The 15,713-nt window shown below is 33.5% G+C and overlaps 2 protein-coding genes and 1 pseudogene across 3 annotated transcripts; 2 read left to right on the top strand and 1 right to left on the bottom strand.

Moving 5' to 3' along the window:
- The first annotated feature begins 7,526 nt into the window (after positions 1–7,526).
- On the top strand, positions 7,527–10,219 carry LOC143545851 (aluminum-activated malate transporter 13-like). Its single transcript, XM_077037659.1, has 5 exons — positions 7,527–7,674; positions 7,752–7,892; positions 8,314–8,586; positions 8,666–8,775; positions 9,881–10,219. Exons 1-5 carry the CDS (start codon positions 7,527–7,529, stop codon positions 10,217–10,219), a joined length of 1,011 nt encoding a protein of 336 aa, XP_076893774.1.
- A 455-nt stretch (positions 10,220–10,674) lies between these two features.
- LOC143545849 (antifungal protein ginkbilobin-like protein) lies at positions 10,675–11,088 on the top strand. Its single transcript, XM_077037658.1, has one exon. It carries the CDS (start codon positions 10,675–10,677, stop codon positions 11,086–11,088), a length of 414 nt encoding a protein of 137 aa, XP_076893773.1.
- A 963-nt stretch (positions 11,089–12,051) lies between these two features.
- Positions 12,052–14,734, bottom strand: LOC143545843 (uncharacterized; annotated as a pseudogene). The gene is made up of 7 exons (XR_013137507.1): positions 14,407–14,734; positions 14,268–14,335; positions 13,765–13,864; positions 13,546–13,628; positions 13,286–13,444; positions 13,079–13,180; positions 12,052–12,428 (listed from the first exon to the last, which is right to left on the bottom strand). The product of XR_013137507.1 is annotated as an uncharacterized LOC143545843 (transcript).
- Positions 14,735–15,713: the final 979 nt, after the last annotated feature.

Genomic DNA, 15,713 nt, shown 5'->3' with positions numbered 1-15,713 from the left:
TTCATCCTTTTTCAATAATTCAGTCAAAGGTCTTGCACAAATGCCAAAACTTTTGATAAACCTTCTATAATAGCCGGCTAGTCCCAAAAAAACCTCTTAATTGTTTGAGATTTTGAGGAACAGGCCATTCCTTAATGGCTAAAATTTTCTTGGGATCAGTTTGTACACCTTGGCCAGAAATTATATGACCCAAATACTCCACTGTAGCCCCCACAAATGAACACTTGGACTGCTTGGCCATTAATGGATGTTTTCTCATAAGGCTTAGAACTTGTTCAAGATCGATTACATGTTGAGACATAGTGGGACTGTACACCAATATGTCATCAAAGAAAACCAGTGTGGTTTTCCTTAATAAGGGCTTGAAGATTTCATTCATTAAAGACTGAAATGTTGCAGGAGTGTTGGTCAACCCAAACGGCATTACCATAAACTCAAACAACCCTTGGTGTGTTCTAAAGGCTGTTTTATGGATGTCCCTCTCGTCCATTCTTATTTGATGGTAGCCAGCCCTTAAGTCTAACTTAGAGAACACGGTAGCGCCCCCTAATTCATCCAATAATTCTTCAATTAATGGAATAGGGAACCTGTTTTTAACAGTAGCTTCATTAAGTTGCCTGTAATCAACACAAAATCGCCAGCTGCCATCTTTCTTTTTTACTAAGACCACTGGTGAGGCAAATGTACTCTGACTGTTCCTAATTGTACCAACATCTAATAACTCTTGAGTCAATTTTTCTAGCACATCTTTTTGACCAGCAGGATATCTATAAGCTCTTTGATTTATTGTGATGTTTTCATCTTTTAACAATATTCTATGATCACAGTTTCTTTTAGGTGGTAATGTAGTTGGTACCTCAAACATATCTTGAAACTGTTTCAATAAAGTGTCCAACTGAATGTCAGGGGTAATTTGGGAAATGGTGGTGTCATGTTGAAAAGAATCACCACCCACAGTTTGCAAGCTATATAATTGTGCAGAAGCCACCCCTTGTGCCAATAAACTTTCTAATTTCTCAGAAGAACAAAGTTGCATACCATTAGAATCTATGCCTTTTAACTCAAACATCTGATCAGCCACCTTAAATTTCATGGTCAACTCTTTGAAATTCCACATAATGTCATTGAGAGTTTGCAGCCATTGTACTCCCAAGACCATGTCATAGTTGCTCAGTGAAATCAGCATGACATCAGTGGTGAACCAGTTACCTTGCATACACCATTTAAATTTTTCACATAAATGAGTGCAGGGTAATTTGTTGCCATCAGCTATGGTGATGCTCAGTTCTTTAATAGATTTGACAGGGCATTTCATCTTAGTAGCCAGGCCACTATCTAAGAAATTATGTGTAGACCCTGAATCTATAAGGATTTGTAAGGGTTTTGTGCCAACTGACCCTTTTACTCTCATGGTAGAAAAAGAATTCATTCCCATGATAGCATTTAAAGAAATACAAGGATCTTGTAATTCTTGTCTTAAGATTTCCACAGGGTCATTATACTCCGCCTCTTCCATTTCCACTATTTCGATAGAGAACAACTGTTTATTTTTACAAATGTGAGTTGGAGTGTACTTTTCTGTACATCCAAAACACTCACCCTTAGCTCTTTTTTCTTCAATTTCTTTATGGCTTAATTTCCTAGCATTAGGGAGTTTAGACTTCAAAGATGGAGCAGGTAACAAAGGTAAATTCACACCACCACCGCTTCTATTGCCATAATCTGTGGTTCTATAATTTGGTAAAGAACTGGATGGCTTAAAAGATCTAATGGGCTGCACTAGAGACATATTATTATCATTTTGAACCCTTGCCAACATGTAAGCCTCTGGTAAAGTTCTTGGCCTAATCAACTTCACTGGATTTCCAATCTCTGGCTTAATGGCTCTTAAGAACATGCTCACAGCATATTCATCACAAATATCAACCCTAGTCAAAGCTAGATCAAACTCTTTACAAAATTCTTCAAGAGATTGATTAGTTTGTTTCAAATATGCTAAAGAACCCATAGCATACTGATTTAAGCCTAAACCAAATCTGGAAACAATAAATCCTTTGTATTCATACCACAACATTCCTTCAATACTACCACCCCTAGATCTAACAAATGATTGATGCCAAAGTAAAGCTGCATCCTCTAAATGAACTACAGCATAACGAGCCTTGAGGTTTCAGGAGTGACATCGATTTCAAAGAAGTGTTGGGCTCTGCACAGCCACCCTTCTATGTTTTCACCATTGAACTTTGGAAAATCTATCTTGGTCAGGCGATTATGGCTGTTATGGAAAGCATGTAGATGTGAATTGTCAGGTTGTTGATTCACACCAGCTCCATGGTTATGATGATTGTTGTTTTGATTATTGTTTAACGCCTGGATACTTTGGATGAGCTCGTTCATTTGATTTTCCATTTGTGTCTTCATTGAAGCAATATTCTCGGCGTTGTTCGTGATAGCCGATTCCATGCGATTCAAGACTACATCATTTTCTTGTACTCGTTGATCCATTGACATATTACGAGTGGTCATGGCTAATTGAAACAGAGTCGAATTTAGGGCAAAATTGATTGAAATTGGGGAAATTTGAATTGATCGAACAATTGATCAATTCTTGAAGAATTGAAACGAAATTGAACAGATTTTGAATGTAATGAAGATTGAAATTAATCAAGCAATGATCAACTTCAAAGAATTGAAACAGAAAGAAAGAACAGATTGAAGGATTGATGATGAAATCAAACGTATTCCAAGGAAGAACAACTTTGATACCAATTTGTTAGCTAAAAATTGAGATAAGAGAATCAAGAGAGAAGAAGAAACCACAATCAATAGCTACCCTTCATTTACAGATCAATTCAGTAGTTATACAACGAACTAACAACTCACCCAACTATTACAACTATTTACAATTTCAGTCCTTTAACTATTGAACAATGACCAAATGAACCTGGAACTTCTACTTTTATTTTATACTAACACTATTAAGGTCAAATATCATTTGATGCAATCAAGATCGGTGTCCTAAAATTCCAGGTTTACCTAACATTTGTCTACCCTTTAGGGGATGGTGGTTCATCTATATATGAAAAGGATGAACTCAAGACGCTTTCAAAACTCAATTCAAGTGGTCATGTTCTTGTCTCTAATGATCTAAGAGCTGGTTGCGAGCTATTCGAGAACAACTTGATAAAGGTTTGATTTGAGAACTTAAAATGAGCTCGAGCCTAATTTAAAGCTAACTTGATAAATGAGTCAAAGCATGACTACACTTGTGAGCCTAAATGAGCTTATTATTTATAAAAATCTAACTTGAACTTCATATAATAAATATATAATAACATGATGAAATGTATTATATGTATAACTGTGATAAAAATAACTAAATGATGCATATAATGCTATATATAAGTACATATGTACATTTAGTAGAATAGGCTTTGCGATTCAAAAGGGGATAGCGGCGCAGCTTGTTGCTCGCTCACCCATTATCCAGATGTAGTTCGGTTTGTGTTATGAGTAATTAATAAATAAATAAAAAAATATACCACATTCCTAAATATGTACATAAACAAAACATTTAAATACTTAATAAATAGTAAACGAGATCATCCCAAGCCGAGCACATAAAAATTACTCATGAGTCAAGATCGACCTTTAGTAATAAAGCTTGAAACAAGTGTAGCTCGAACTGTCGTAAGTTAAATAAGCTGAGACCAAGCTTGAAAAATTATTTATTAGTCGAACTCAAGCATTAGAAATAGAGCACGGAACAAGCTCGACTCAAACTCTCATCAGTTAAAGAAGCCAAGCTCAAGCTTAACTCGTTTATACATCTGGTTAAATAGATCATATAAAGACCAACTAAAATAGTATTAAGTTCAACGGGTCTAGAATCCCTTCAAAAGTGTATATTTAATGTTTGAACCTTCTAAAGTCTAAATTGTTTTATTAAAAATTTCAGATTTACAAGTGGAAGATTCATTTGAGAACATGTAAATATGTAATCCACATGTGAACCCATGCATTCATATTTGTTTGACATGTGATCAATGTCTTCAATCTTAGCCATTCATTTCTTGATCCAGGGAAAAAAATGTTCATTCGTTCTCAAGTAATTTTTTTCAAATAAACACTCAGTTTACTATCATAAACATAAACACTTTATTTAATTATCTTTAGTGCCTTAATTAGTAATTACCCACAACACTATCTTACAATTTTTATTTTTTTTTACATCAAACCATTTTGACATGCCCTGAAAAATTATTATCCATTTTGACACAAACCATTTTGAAATGTTACATTTTTTGTAATACAAAATTAAAATTTATAATGATAGTGCAAATCCAATTACTTGATAATATATGATTAAGGAAGGATTAGTGGGGTCAAAGAAATGAAAGAATGATTATGATTTATGAAAGGTAATGAGATAAGCAAATATGGGTTAAAATGGTTAGTCATTTCCTGATTGAAGTGGCAACATCTCCTAGATATTTCGTCGCCTTTTTATTAAGGTGGCAATAATGGCATACGTCTTCGTCTATGATGATTTAGTACAAAAAGCTACCATGATCATAATTCATACATAGGAACCGTGTCATAATATACAAGAATAGCAAACCCCCTTTTCTTTTAATTACCTTTTAATTATGTGCCTCCGTTTTGGAAAAACACCATCTGCATACACGTAATTATCTTCTATAGAAAACACCATTAGATTGTTTTTATCAACATTTAAATTACCAAACCTTGAAGAATTGAAGAATATATGCATTGAGACACGAGGTTCTTTGTTGAATTCATGAATAAAATAATAATAATTACACGTTATTCTAGTAACAACTAACAAGTTTGTTGACAAAATTGATAACTGGGGCACATCTTCATTTTGGAGCAACAAGCTAGGCTACCATATAAATGTGCAGTGTAAATAACATGTGAAACCAAAATCCCCATTAATTTTATCTTTTGAGCACTAAATCCATGTCAGAGGCACTATTCAAGAGAGATTGTCGTCATAATTATTGTCGAAGCACGAGATGAATCTGACCTGATCCATGACGATGTTTCCACGGATTTCGAGATGAACGAACCACGTCTTGATCTTCTTCTCCGGCTGGTTGGGATCTGCAATGACTTTTTGGGGGTGTGGAGGTGACCGCTAAGAAATCTCCAGGATCTCTTGTTCACAGACACAAAAATATGGTGGTGGCTCTTATTGAGAATGACCAACCCCTAATAAGGAGGTGAAGACTCCTTATATAGGGAGCCTCATGGCTACCATCATGGTACCCTAATGGGCCTAGCCCAGTTAGGGTTACCTCCACAAAACCCCCTCAGCCCAATAACATTGTATTAGTCCATATAATAAAATAAGCCAAACATAATAAATTTATGGTCGTAAAACCGGGTTTAGTACCATACCCCTACAATTATTATTGTTATTATTTTTAGTATTAGTTATAAACTTATAATATAGCTTAGTTTTAGATTACTAATGGAGATTATTAATTTTCAGTACTAGTCCTATAGTATTGCTAGTTGGTAGGCAGAAATGTTAAAATAGTAGGCAATAGTCTAGTAATTAAATTCAACGTAACAGACAGAAAGCAAATCAAGTGTGAAATTTGAATGTAACAAAGATAATATCAAGGGTTCAATATCCCTGTAAAGTGTAAACAAAAGTCATTCAAAAAAAATTATAGTTTAATCTCGGATGACTAATTGTGATTTTTAATTGTACTTGTCCTAAAGTATCACTAGTTTGTGAGGTAGAAACCTAAGAAACTTGGTTTCTATAAATAACATTTTAGTTGACCGTTCAAAAAAAGAAAGAAAAAAAAAAGAATATGTAAGAAATGCAAGGTAATTGTCTGATTAGATTCATCTAACAGATCAATTGTGAAATCTGAATTGATTAACAAAGATAAGATCATTTTATTGTTGTTATTATTATTATTATTATTAGTAGTAGTAGTAGTATTATAGCTTAATCTCATGACTAGTTGTGATTATTAATTGTCACTACTTGTCCTAAAGTATCACTAGTTAGTAGGCAGAAATGTAAGAAATATTAGGCTATTGTTGAAATAAACTGAACTTAAAAAGACAGAAAACACATCAAGTGTGAAATTTGAATTCAATGAAGATAAGATATTTTACCTTGAAATCATACTAAGCTCACACACCTCCAAACGGTAGTGAAAATGAGGCCACTCAGATTCCATTTACTGCTGAAAATGAAGGCATAAAATCCCTTTAATAGTCTCTCTTTTAACGCGTATCAAAGCATTACTAAAGCATACTGTAACTTCATCGTATCGTATTACAATTTTCAATCAGATACCACAAGTGCTCCACGCCATGTATTAACTAACGGTCAGGAAACAAATCAATATTACAGTACAGACAATTTATAGTGGGACAACTCGGGATGCTGCACTATACTTTGCTTTACCAGTTAAAAAAAAACTAGACCGTTCTTTGTGTTTTTGGAGTAGCATTGATCTCCCTTCTGATTTATATAAAAAGTTACTTGAACTTACTGACCAAACTGTTGTATCTTTATAAACAGCATTAGAGGTTGAGAGTTCAGTTCGGATAATGCAGCAGATTTAGTAGCTGTCATCTTTTATATATATATGCTCGTGTAGTCGATATATGCGTGTGTGTGTATTTAAGATAGCAAGATGTGTCGGTGGGGTAATGGGTCCAACTAATCTTTTTTAGTACGGGTCAAAACAGATTCTTAATAGAGGTTTTACACATCAAAAAGACACTTTGGGCGATATTGACCCGCTAAAGATAAAAACATAACCCAAAAATCGACTCAATCATAAGTAAATAGGGCAAAACTGTCACATGTAATTACATATTCATGTACTTAATACACCACATATCAAAATGAGATAAGCACCATGAATCCCAAAAAAATCACAAACCGATTACCCAATGTAAAAACCGCCTTTAAATCACTTTAGTCTCACTGCAATATACTATTAAGAAATGACAGTAAATTTGAAGGAATTGAAAAGGTAAATAACTTTTCTTCGGCACTAGTCATACCAATGGACATGCAAAATTTCAAATTACACTTAGTGACATTATCTTTTCACTCATAAAATCAAACCCAAATCAAATCAAAAGCTTGGTACTTGAGCAATTAGCATATATCACTTTGACTTTGCTGAATATTGCACTAAAACATTTTGTGAAAAGACCATTAATGCGTCCACTTACTGACAATAATCTATATTTCATCAATGTGATTGGTCAAACCGGGAGAATTGCCACGAGACAGATATCGACTTTGGCACTTATGTTTCATATCTAATGAAAAAATTTCATGTATATAAGTTCCATCTCCACAAATCAATTCACATAATAAAGTTTTGGTAAAACAATTAACTATGAGCACCATTATAGATATTCCAAATGAAATAAACTCTCCTGACTACAAGAAACAAAAGAAACTACATTGTGTTCATATTTTATCATCTTTTATAAAAGACCCGTGTGAGCAACATATGCAAAAAGTCATTCATAGCATCAAGGTTGGGATTGCTTTAGTTTTAGTTTCACTTCTTTATCTACTTGATCCACTTTTTGAGCAAGTCGGTGAAAATGCCATGTGGGCTATCATGACCATTGTGGTGGTATTTGAGTTCTTTGCAGGTTTGTGTGTTATCAGTTATTTAGATGCACTTATATATTTACAAACTTGTTTACCATGATAATTGATACATATGCAGGTGCTACATTAAGCAAAGGGTTACTTCGTGGACTTGGAACTATACTCGGAGGTGCATTAGGGTGTTTGGTGGGAACTTTAGCGGACGAATTAGGAAAGATCGGGAATGCAGTAGCGATTGGTGTTTTTGTGTTCATTTTTGGTAAGGATACATGTTAACATTGATATTATTGTAACCAAAATTGTCATTGGTAGCATAGCACAACAAGCGCAACATGATTTATATCACACACACACATATGTATATATGTATGTATGTCTCCGTGCGGCGTGCGTGTATAGGATCAAGATCATTTCACAACTTTCAAATAATTTAAAACTCTTAACAAGTAGTCATTTTATTTATTTTATATATTTAGTATTATTTGAGGGCAGTTTTGTCATTTATTATATGTATTTATTATCACATTTATGTAAATTGGTTATTAGTTATTGCACATAATAATTAAGCTATTAGGAACATTAACAGTATTTAGTTTATTAATGCATCTTCTAATATCTATATATATTACATACAATTAATGCATCAAATGTGCATGTGACAAATGTTTTGTGAAGTGTAGGTGCTGTCGTGACTTACTGTCGATTGATTCCAAGCATAAAAAGGAAATACGATTATGGATTCATGATCTTCATCCTTACGTTTAATCTAGTAGCGGTATCTGGTTTGCGTGCGGACAAAATTATTGAATTAGCCCGTGAACGTCTCTCAACAATTGGCATGGGTTTTGCTGTATGCGTATTCACTAGTATACTCATATTTCCAATGTGGGCTAGTGATGAACTTCATCGTTTGACATCCTCTAAGTTTGACAAACTAGCTTGTTGCATTGAAGGTAATTACAGCCACAAGAAATGAGCTTTCATAAACACTATTATTATGGTATTATTATCTGAAAACATGGTGAATTGCAGATTGCATGAAAGCTTACTTTAGTGTAGTTAGTGAACAAGAAAGCATGCCAAGAATTAGTGTCGGGGATTGTAAGTCGGTATTGCACTCCAAATCAAGTGATGAATCATTGGTAATGTCTCTTACTAATTATAGTTTATGTTTGTATGCACCTATGCTTAATTGTATAAGTAATATGATGTTTCACTTTTGAGTGTTAAGAATCAAATAATCTAGAGATATTTATAAAAAAGTTCAAATACAGCTAATCATGAGCAGCAGGGAAATGCAGACAAAAACAAAGCGAAGGTTTTCGATTTATTATATAAGATTATATAACGAAGAAACCTACACTCATTAGCTTATGTGTTGTCATACTAGACACATAAAGTGATAAAGCTTTGAAATTAAAATTCAATATTTTCATAACCGGACCAAACAGTGAACTGGGGGGCTTACCAGTTCATTGGTTGGACAGTTAAGACCGCATGGCGTCATAATTAATTTAAAAAATTTTAAATGTTACATAAAATTCAGATGCTATAAAAATTAAAATTTAAATGAAACTATGTTGTTATGTTATTTATATTTAAAAAAAAGGTATTGGTTTATTAAGTAAAAAACAAAATATGAAACATTTTTTAAGAAAAAAATTAAAGCATCAGAAAGGGTATTAAATTAATATATGTAGAAAGAAAACATTAATATTATCTTAAAATGGTTACATGTTGGTTTCTTTTAGATAGAGAAAGAGGTTAAATTTTCATTAATTGTATTTTTGTTAACTGATATACAAATCTAAGTACACAAGTTAGTTGGAAGGAACTAACTAATTCAAAGTCAAAGACTAACTAACTCATAGTCAACATATGTCATGCCGGTCAACGCACTAATATAAGTCATCAATCTTTATCACTTCTAAATATTATGAAACACTCGTACGAAAACTCCTGGTCACCTAGTGCAAGAAATATTCTAATGATCCAATCCTATTTGATTCTTAGGCAAATTTTGCAAGGTGGGAACCCTGGCATGGCAGATTTGGACTATTTTACCCTTGGGATAAATATATACAGATAGGCGAACTCATGAGAGAAATGGCTTCAATTATTATGTCAATGCAAGAGTGCCTTAAATCACCATTACAGGTTCTTAATACTCATTATCAATTTGACTTGATATATATTTAAGGCAATTAATCGAGTGATCGACTTACATTGCTACTTTCTTGTACACAGCCCTCAACACCGTTACAAAATATAATCAAAGAGCCGTGCAAAACAGTTGGGCTGTCACTCGGACTAACTATGCGTGAGCTAGGAAAAAGTATCATGAATATGCAAAAATGTCAAGCAAAGGTTATAACAGTGCCACAGTTGCAGTCCATTAAACTAGAACTTATATTCCTTTCATCTTCATCGAAGCTTAAAGGGACCGCAAATATTGAATCTATTGCAATAGCTAACTTCTTGTTTATTTTAATGGAGATTGTTGATAAAGTGGAAACGCTAGCAAAAGAAGTCGAAGCACTTGGAGAGCTTGCCGGTTTCCAACCCAATGCAAATAGCCTAAACTAATGTGTGTGTGTGTGTGTGTGTGTGTGTATAGCTTAAAAGAGACTTGTAACCTAGCTAGAAATTTTACTAGTATGATGAGGTAAGTGTCTACATTATACTTGTAGAATGTACCGACGAAAAATAACTACTTTATCGACAATAATAACAACTTTCAGGTTATAATATAATAAAAAATGACATCTTTTAAATCTGCTACTTCATGTAATGTGTTACTACAAATAGCATCATATATCTAGTCAAAATAAAGGATGAATAAATATAAAGATAAATTGTATTATTGAGCATTGTCCCACATGCATCAAGTCTATATAATATAATACAAAGGTGTATTCAGCAGTACAAAAAAAGACAAACCAAAAGAGACAATAAAAAGAAAACAAGGTGGAGAAACCAATAGATACTACATCCATATAACCATTTTTATATCTCATTTGAGATAAATCAGCAGATAAAGCATGGATTTTCTCCAAACTAAGACGATGATTATCACGGTTTTGCTAATTGGATTATGCAGTATAAGCAACGTTGCACAAAGTGTACCGAACACGAACATCACAAGTGTTCTTTGTAATTCAGGAATTTATACCAGAGGCGATCCATTTGCTATAAGCCTAGCGTATGTTCTCAATGAACTGACAACAAAGACTCCTGCTAAACAAGGTTACAACTACAAAAACATCTCTCCTTATCCTAACGCTTTTGCCTACGGTCATGCTACTTGTAATCAAAACCTCACGAGTACAGATTGCAAAAAGTGTCTTGATGCAGCAGAATTTCAGATGTTGAGCAATTGTAATGATAGGATTGGTGCTAGAGCTGTGCTTAATGATTGTTCTATTAGGTATGAACAGTATCCGTTTGACGATTAATTGTTAGTGCTTAGAAGTCAACTTGTTACCTTATTGTTGTCATGTATTGTGGCTTTAGTTCCACTTTGTTTATGTAATGTAACTGCAATTTCATTTACTAATTTTGCACATTAATGAGGTTCTAATATTTTAAAATTTTCAATTTTAAAACCTGAAATGAAATAACATAACCACAAGTTCATCTCAAAAGAAATTTTAGAGTAGAGATGGAGGTATCGGATATGAAACTCGTTTTAATCCAAAAGTTAGATGTAGATGAACTGAAGCTTACAGATGGTCCGTTGAATTTCGGCCTAATTATGAAAAATTGGTGCAGCAGGGCAATAGGAGATTGAGTTTTGTATAATTCTGTCGTCGATTTGGTCACGTCCATCGTAAATACATCAACTTATATCCTTCAGATGAATTATAAGATGGTTTTTAAAGGCGACTCGCTAAGCTGCCCGCCTAGGCTTCTCCTCAAGATAACTATCAGGATTGGTAAACACTTCAATCAAGTCAAGGAACAGACTAAATGGCAGGACATGAAGTTGATGCAAATCAATTTTCAAATTATCTTAAGATTTGGGAGTTTTGGCAAACGTCTCACAAATGCCTAAAGAAATTAAAGTTCAAATGAAGTAAGTTTGTCGTTTGAATAAAAACCAAATCTCGGAGATCATTCTACAATATTTGGTCAAAAGTAACAGATTCTAAGATCGAACGGATTCAATAATCTCTGTTGTTCCAAATCAGTAAAAACGTAAATTGTGTAACGAGTGAAGTATACAAACGATAGTTAAAATGCTGCTCCATGAGGCATGGCAACAAATAAGGCTAGCATGCCCCATGATTTCAATTGAAGGAAGAAACTATCTAATTCTAGATTCCTAAAGCTTCATAATTCATCATGAAGTTTCTACAACAATTAGATGTTCCATCGACTCGACTCATACATATTCAAGAAATCAGTAGTAAAGATAATATTATTATAAGACATTTGAAATAAATATCCAACAGAGTCAAATAAAAAGAATGTTACAACTTACAAGAATCTTTGGCACTTCCACCACATTAGCAGCTACAAATAACTTATTCAAAGGGTGGGCACAACAGAAACAAAATCACATCCAGTTATATTTTAGCTGGTACAAACTTAAGCTAGCTATTTACACGGCTGTAACCATGGTCCAGTTAGGTTAAAACACCTACCAAAAACCATCTTTTGCCATTTTCAGAAACTCACAAAGCGTGTTGGTTGGGAGCTCATTTTTACCCGCTTTCTTCTTCTTGATTTTGGTCATCTTCAACACCTTTGTACCTTTGGTCTCGGTCTCAGTTGTTGACACCAAATTGTAAAACTGTCAATAATAAAGAAAATCTATGAGCACATTTTAAAAGTAACCATATGAGTTATGACACTAATTAAGTTGAGAACATTCAAGACTAAAATTGGTAGGCCTGTAAACGAACCAAACATTAAGTGAACCATTTGGTGAGAGTTTGTTTATGTTCGTTTATTTAATAAACAAGCGAACATGAACATTTTTTTGTGTTTACTTAGTTAAACGAAGAAACATGAACACATTTCTTGTTCTTCCATTTATGTCCCTTCATTTACACTTGTTTATGTTCGTTTGATTACGTTTATTTTTGTTCGTTGGCTTACATTAAGTTCGCCCATTTATATATTCACTTAATTTTTTATACTCACTACAATTTAGTCTAGATTTAGCTAATTAATCAGGCCAACAGATCGATGTTTACATTTACTTTTAACTGATTATCGCACGGTTATGTTCGTTCACCTATGTTAAGTTATGTTCGTTTGTTTACTTTTATTAACCATTCATTTATACAATTAACAAACGAGCACAAACATTTATTAACGAGCGAACACAAGCAAGAAGCCCATGTCCGTGTTCAACTGTTTTCTCGCTTAAAGTTAAACAAACGAACTCGAACTGATAATAATTTTAGTAAAAACTTTCTGAAAAAGATCTATATTTACCTCACAAACACCATGAAGTAACAACCTATGAAACGGATCTTGTGCATACATCACAAGAACCTCCTCATTAGCTGCCTCTGATACAAAGGCACGTATGTTCACCTGAAAACAGTAAACGTATCATACACTATGATTATAAAATATATATGATTTGAATGATAGTAATAACAATAATAATAATAATATAATTATTTCAATGTAAAATACCTCATAACCATTAACGAGTTCTGGAAGAAAACTCCGGCGAAACGCCTCTCGAGTTCTGCAGTCAACCCTATGCCATGCGGTCAACGCAGCTATCTTATCAGCATCCACATTGCTTTTCTTCTTTGATGATAAACCTTTAAGTGCCTCTAGTGCACCAGCCTACATAGACAAACATTAAAAGATGAAACATTAAATACAGATATAACGAAACATAACGTGTCAGGTCTTTGTGAATTTTTTCTATAATAATGAAACCGTACCTCTTTATCCATGTCTATGTTCCTGAATTTGTCCCACTCTCACACATTTGTCATGCTAAATGCTGAAGGTTGGGCCTCATCACCTGTAAAGTGAACCATAAACGAACATCATGTTGCCAGGTAAGCAAAGAAAGAGCATAGCATGGAGATTAATATTAAATAAAGGTGTATTTAACTTTACTACACATATCCTATTATACACATATTAAAGTGTTATACCAAAAGGCGGTGGAGCAAACAACCCTCTGCGTGTCAAACGAGGTACAAGTTCCAGCAATATACGATCATTTATCCATCTACGTGTCCGTCTGTTGCTAACCTGAAAATCACAGTTTTCAGAAACAGGGATCAATCATAAAACTTACTAAAAATTACACACAACGTATATCTAACTTATGAAACTCAGATTATGTAAGTTACAATAAGAAAGGATATGAGCGAAGAGTTAAAAGCATATCATATCACATAAGTGCAAAGTATCTATCTATCTATGAAGCAACAATTTACTATACCGAAACGAGATCAACAACATCAAACTTCTATATCAGGTGCAGAAACAATCAATAACTAGTCAACAAGATGATAGATTTGCAATCAGATTAGAAATTAAAACAGTTCAAATTCATGTTATCAGTACATACAGGTTTGTTATTTAGGTCAATATATCAATTCAATCAAAGAATAAAAAATATATAAAGATCTATAAATTAAATCAAAATTACTCTGTCGTTCAAGCTCTCGAGGTGTTCGATTTTCTTCTCGAGCGCCAATCCTCGTGATTTCGCATCGCCTGCAACCGAATCGTTCAATTGAGCAATTAACGATTAAATTATTTAGGGAAAATTGTATATAATAATATACCTTTAGTGTGATCAAATTAATGATCGTGTTCGGCCTGCACAAAAACATCAGGAGTCGCCATTGATTGAGAATTGATTGAATTGTGCAAGCTGAACCTTAGGGGAATGTGAGCCCTAGAAACGACCAGAATATGCTGTGATGCGATGCGATGCGATGCAGTCGTATGCGGGATGCTTCTTGTGTGTCTATGTATTTCGGGACTCGGCCGTTTCGGTCCTCCAATTATGAAAAAATTGCAAGTTTTATAACCCTGTTAAGTAAATAAGCAGTACCTGGTTCTTACCCACTTATTTTGTCTCAGCTTATCTTCACCATATCGTTTTTTCTCTTAACTCATAAAAGTTTCTGAATACGTCACCAGAGTCGTCGTTGTACTTTACTCAACCTTTTATGTCATGTAAATAACAACGTAAATAAAATCATCTTCTTTTTTCACTTTGGAAAAAATATGGTATCGAATACGTATAACACTTGACGGATCCTGGTTGGTCTGACCTGGTGTGCCATCTGTAGTCTATCCATAGTGTTTAAAGATATGTACTTTTGTAATATTCCTTCGGAATAAAACAATGATGGGAATTTATTTCAACATTTACCATTGTTGGAATCTTAAAAAGTGTGCGTTATTACTTTGTTCTACATTTAAACCCCTTTAGTTAATTAATTGCATGAAGAAAATAAGGATGAATACACGCCGTAAGCATGATCTTGTTTTATCAAACCCATTTTATCCTGACTTGTTTTCATCATACCAAATTTTTCCTTGATTTAGAAAAGTTTATGAATCTGTTACCAAATTGGTTAGTAAAATATCATTTTTCGTCTGTTGATGATAGGGTCATAGGATAAAACTTGAATACATGCAGAGATCTCTACCTTGGTCAGAGAAGTTTTAGTGACCATCATTAGGTTTAGTGATAAGTTTTACATGGTGATCTCTATTTATTTTAGATGGAAATTAACAATCAAAACATGTCATTAATTCAATATCAAAGAGTGGTGTAAACATCCACACGAATCACTATACTTCGTTGTTTTATTGTGATAGCATCTTTCTGTAGCTTGTTTATTTATATATCTTGCAAATACTATTTGAGTTGCTATTAAAAAAAGCATAAGTTCAAACCTCTTGGTTCATGCAATATTATTGAATGTAATGTTGTCCCAAACCTACTTTAGTGTTTTAAATCATTGAATATAACACACGTTATTTTTATTTAAGATTCACTTTAGTCTTTTTAACATAATGATAACACAAGATTTTTATTAAGATTTAAAAAAATAGAGAGAGATGAAACTTAAACATA

This window comes from Bidens hawaiensis, unplaced genomic scaffold (assembly GCF_021521415.1).
Source record: "Bidens hawaiensis isolate Kalapana, Puna unplaced genomic scaffold, B.hawaiensis_p1.1 tig00014039_1, whole genome shotgun sequence".
In the NCBI taxonomy this organism is placed as follows: Eukaryota; Viridiplantae; Streptophyta; class Magnoliopsida; order Asterales; family Asteraceae; genus Bidens; species Bidens hawaiensis.
Note: the sequence above shows the minus strand (reverse complement) of the source record. Positions and strands in the feature narration are given on the sequence as shown.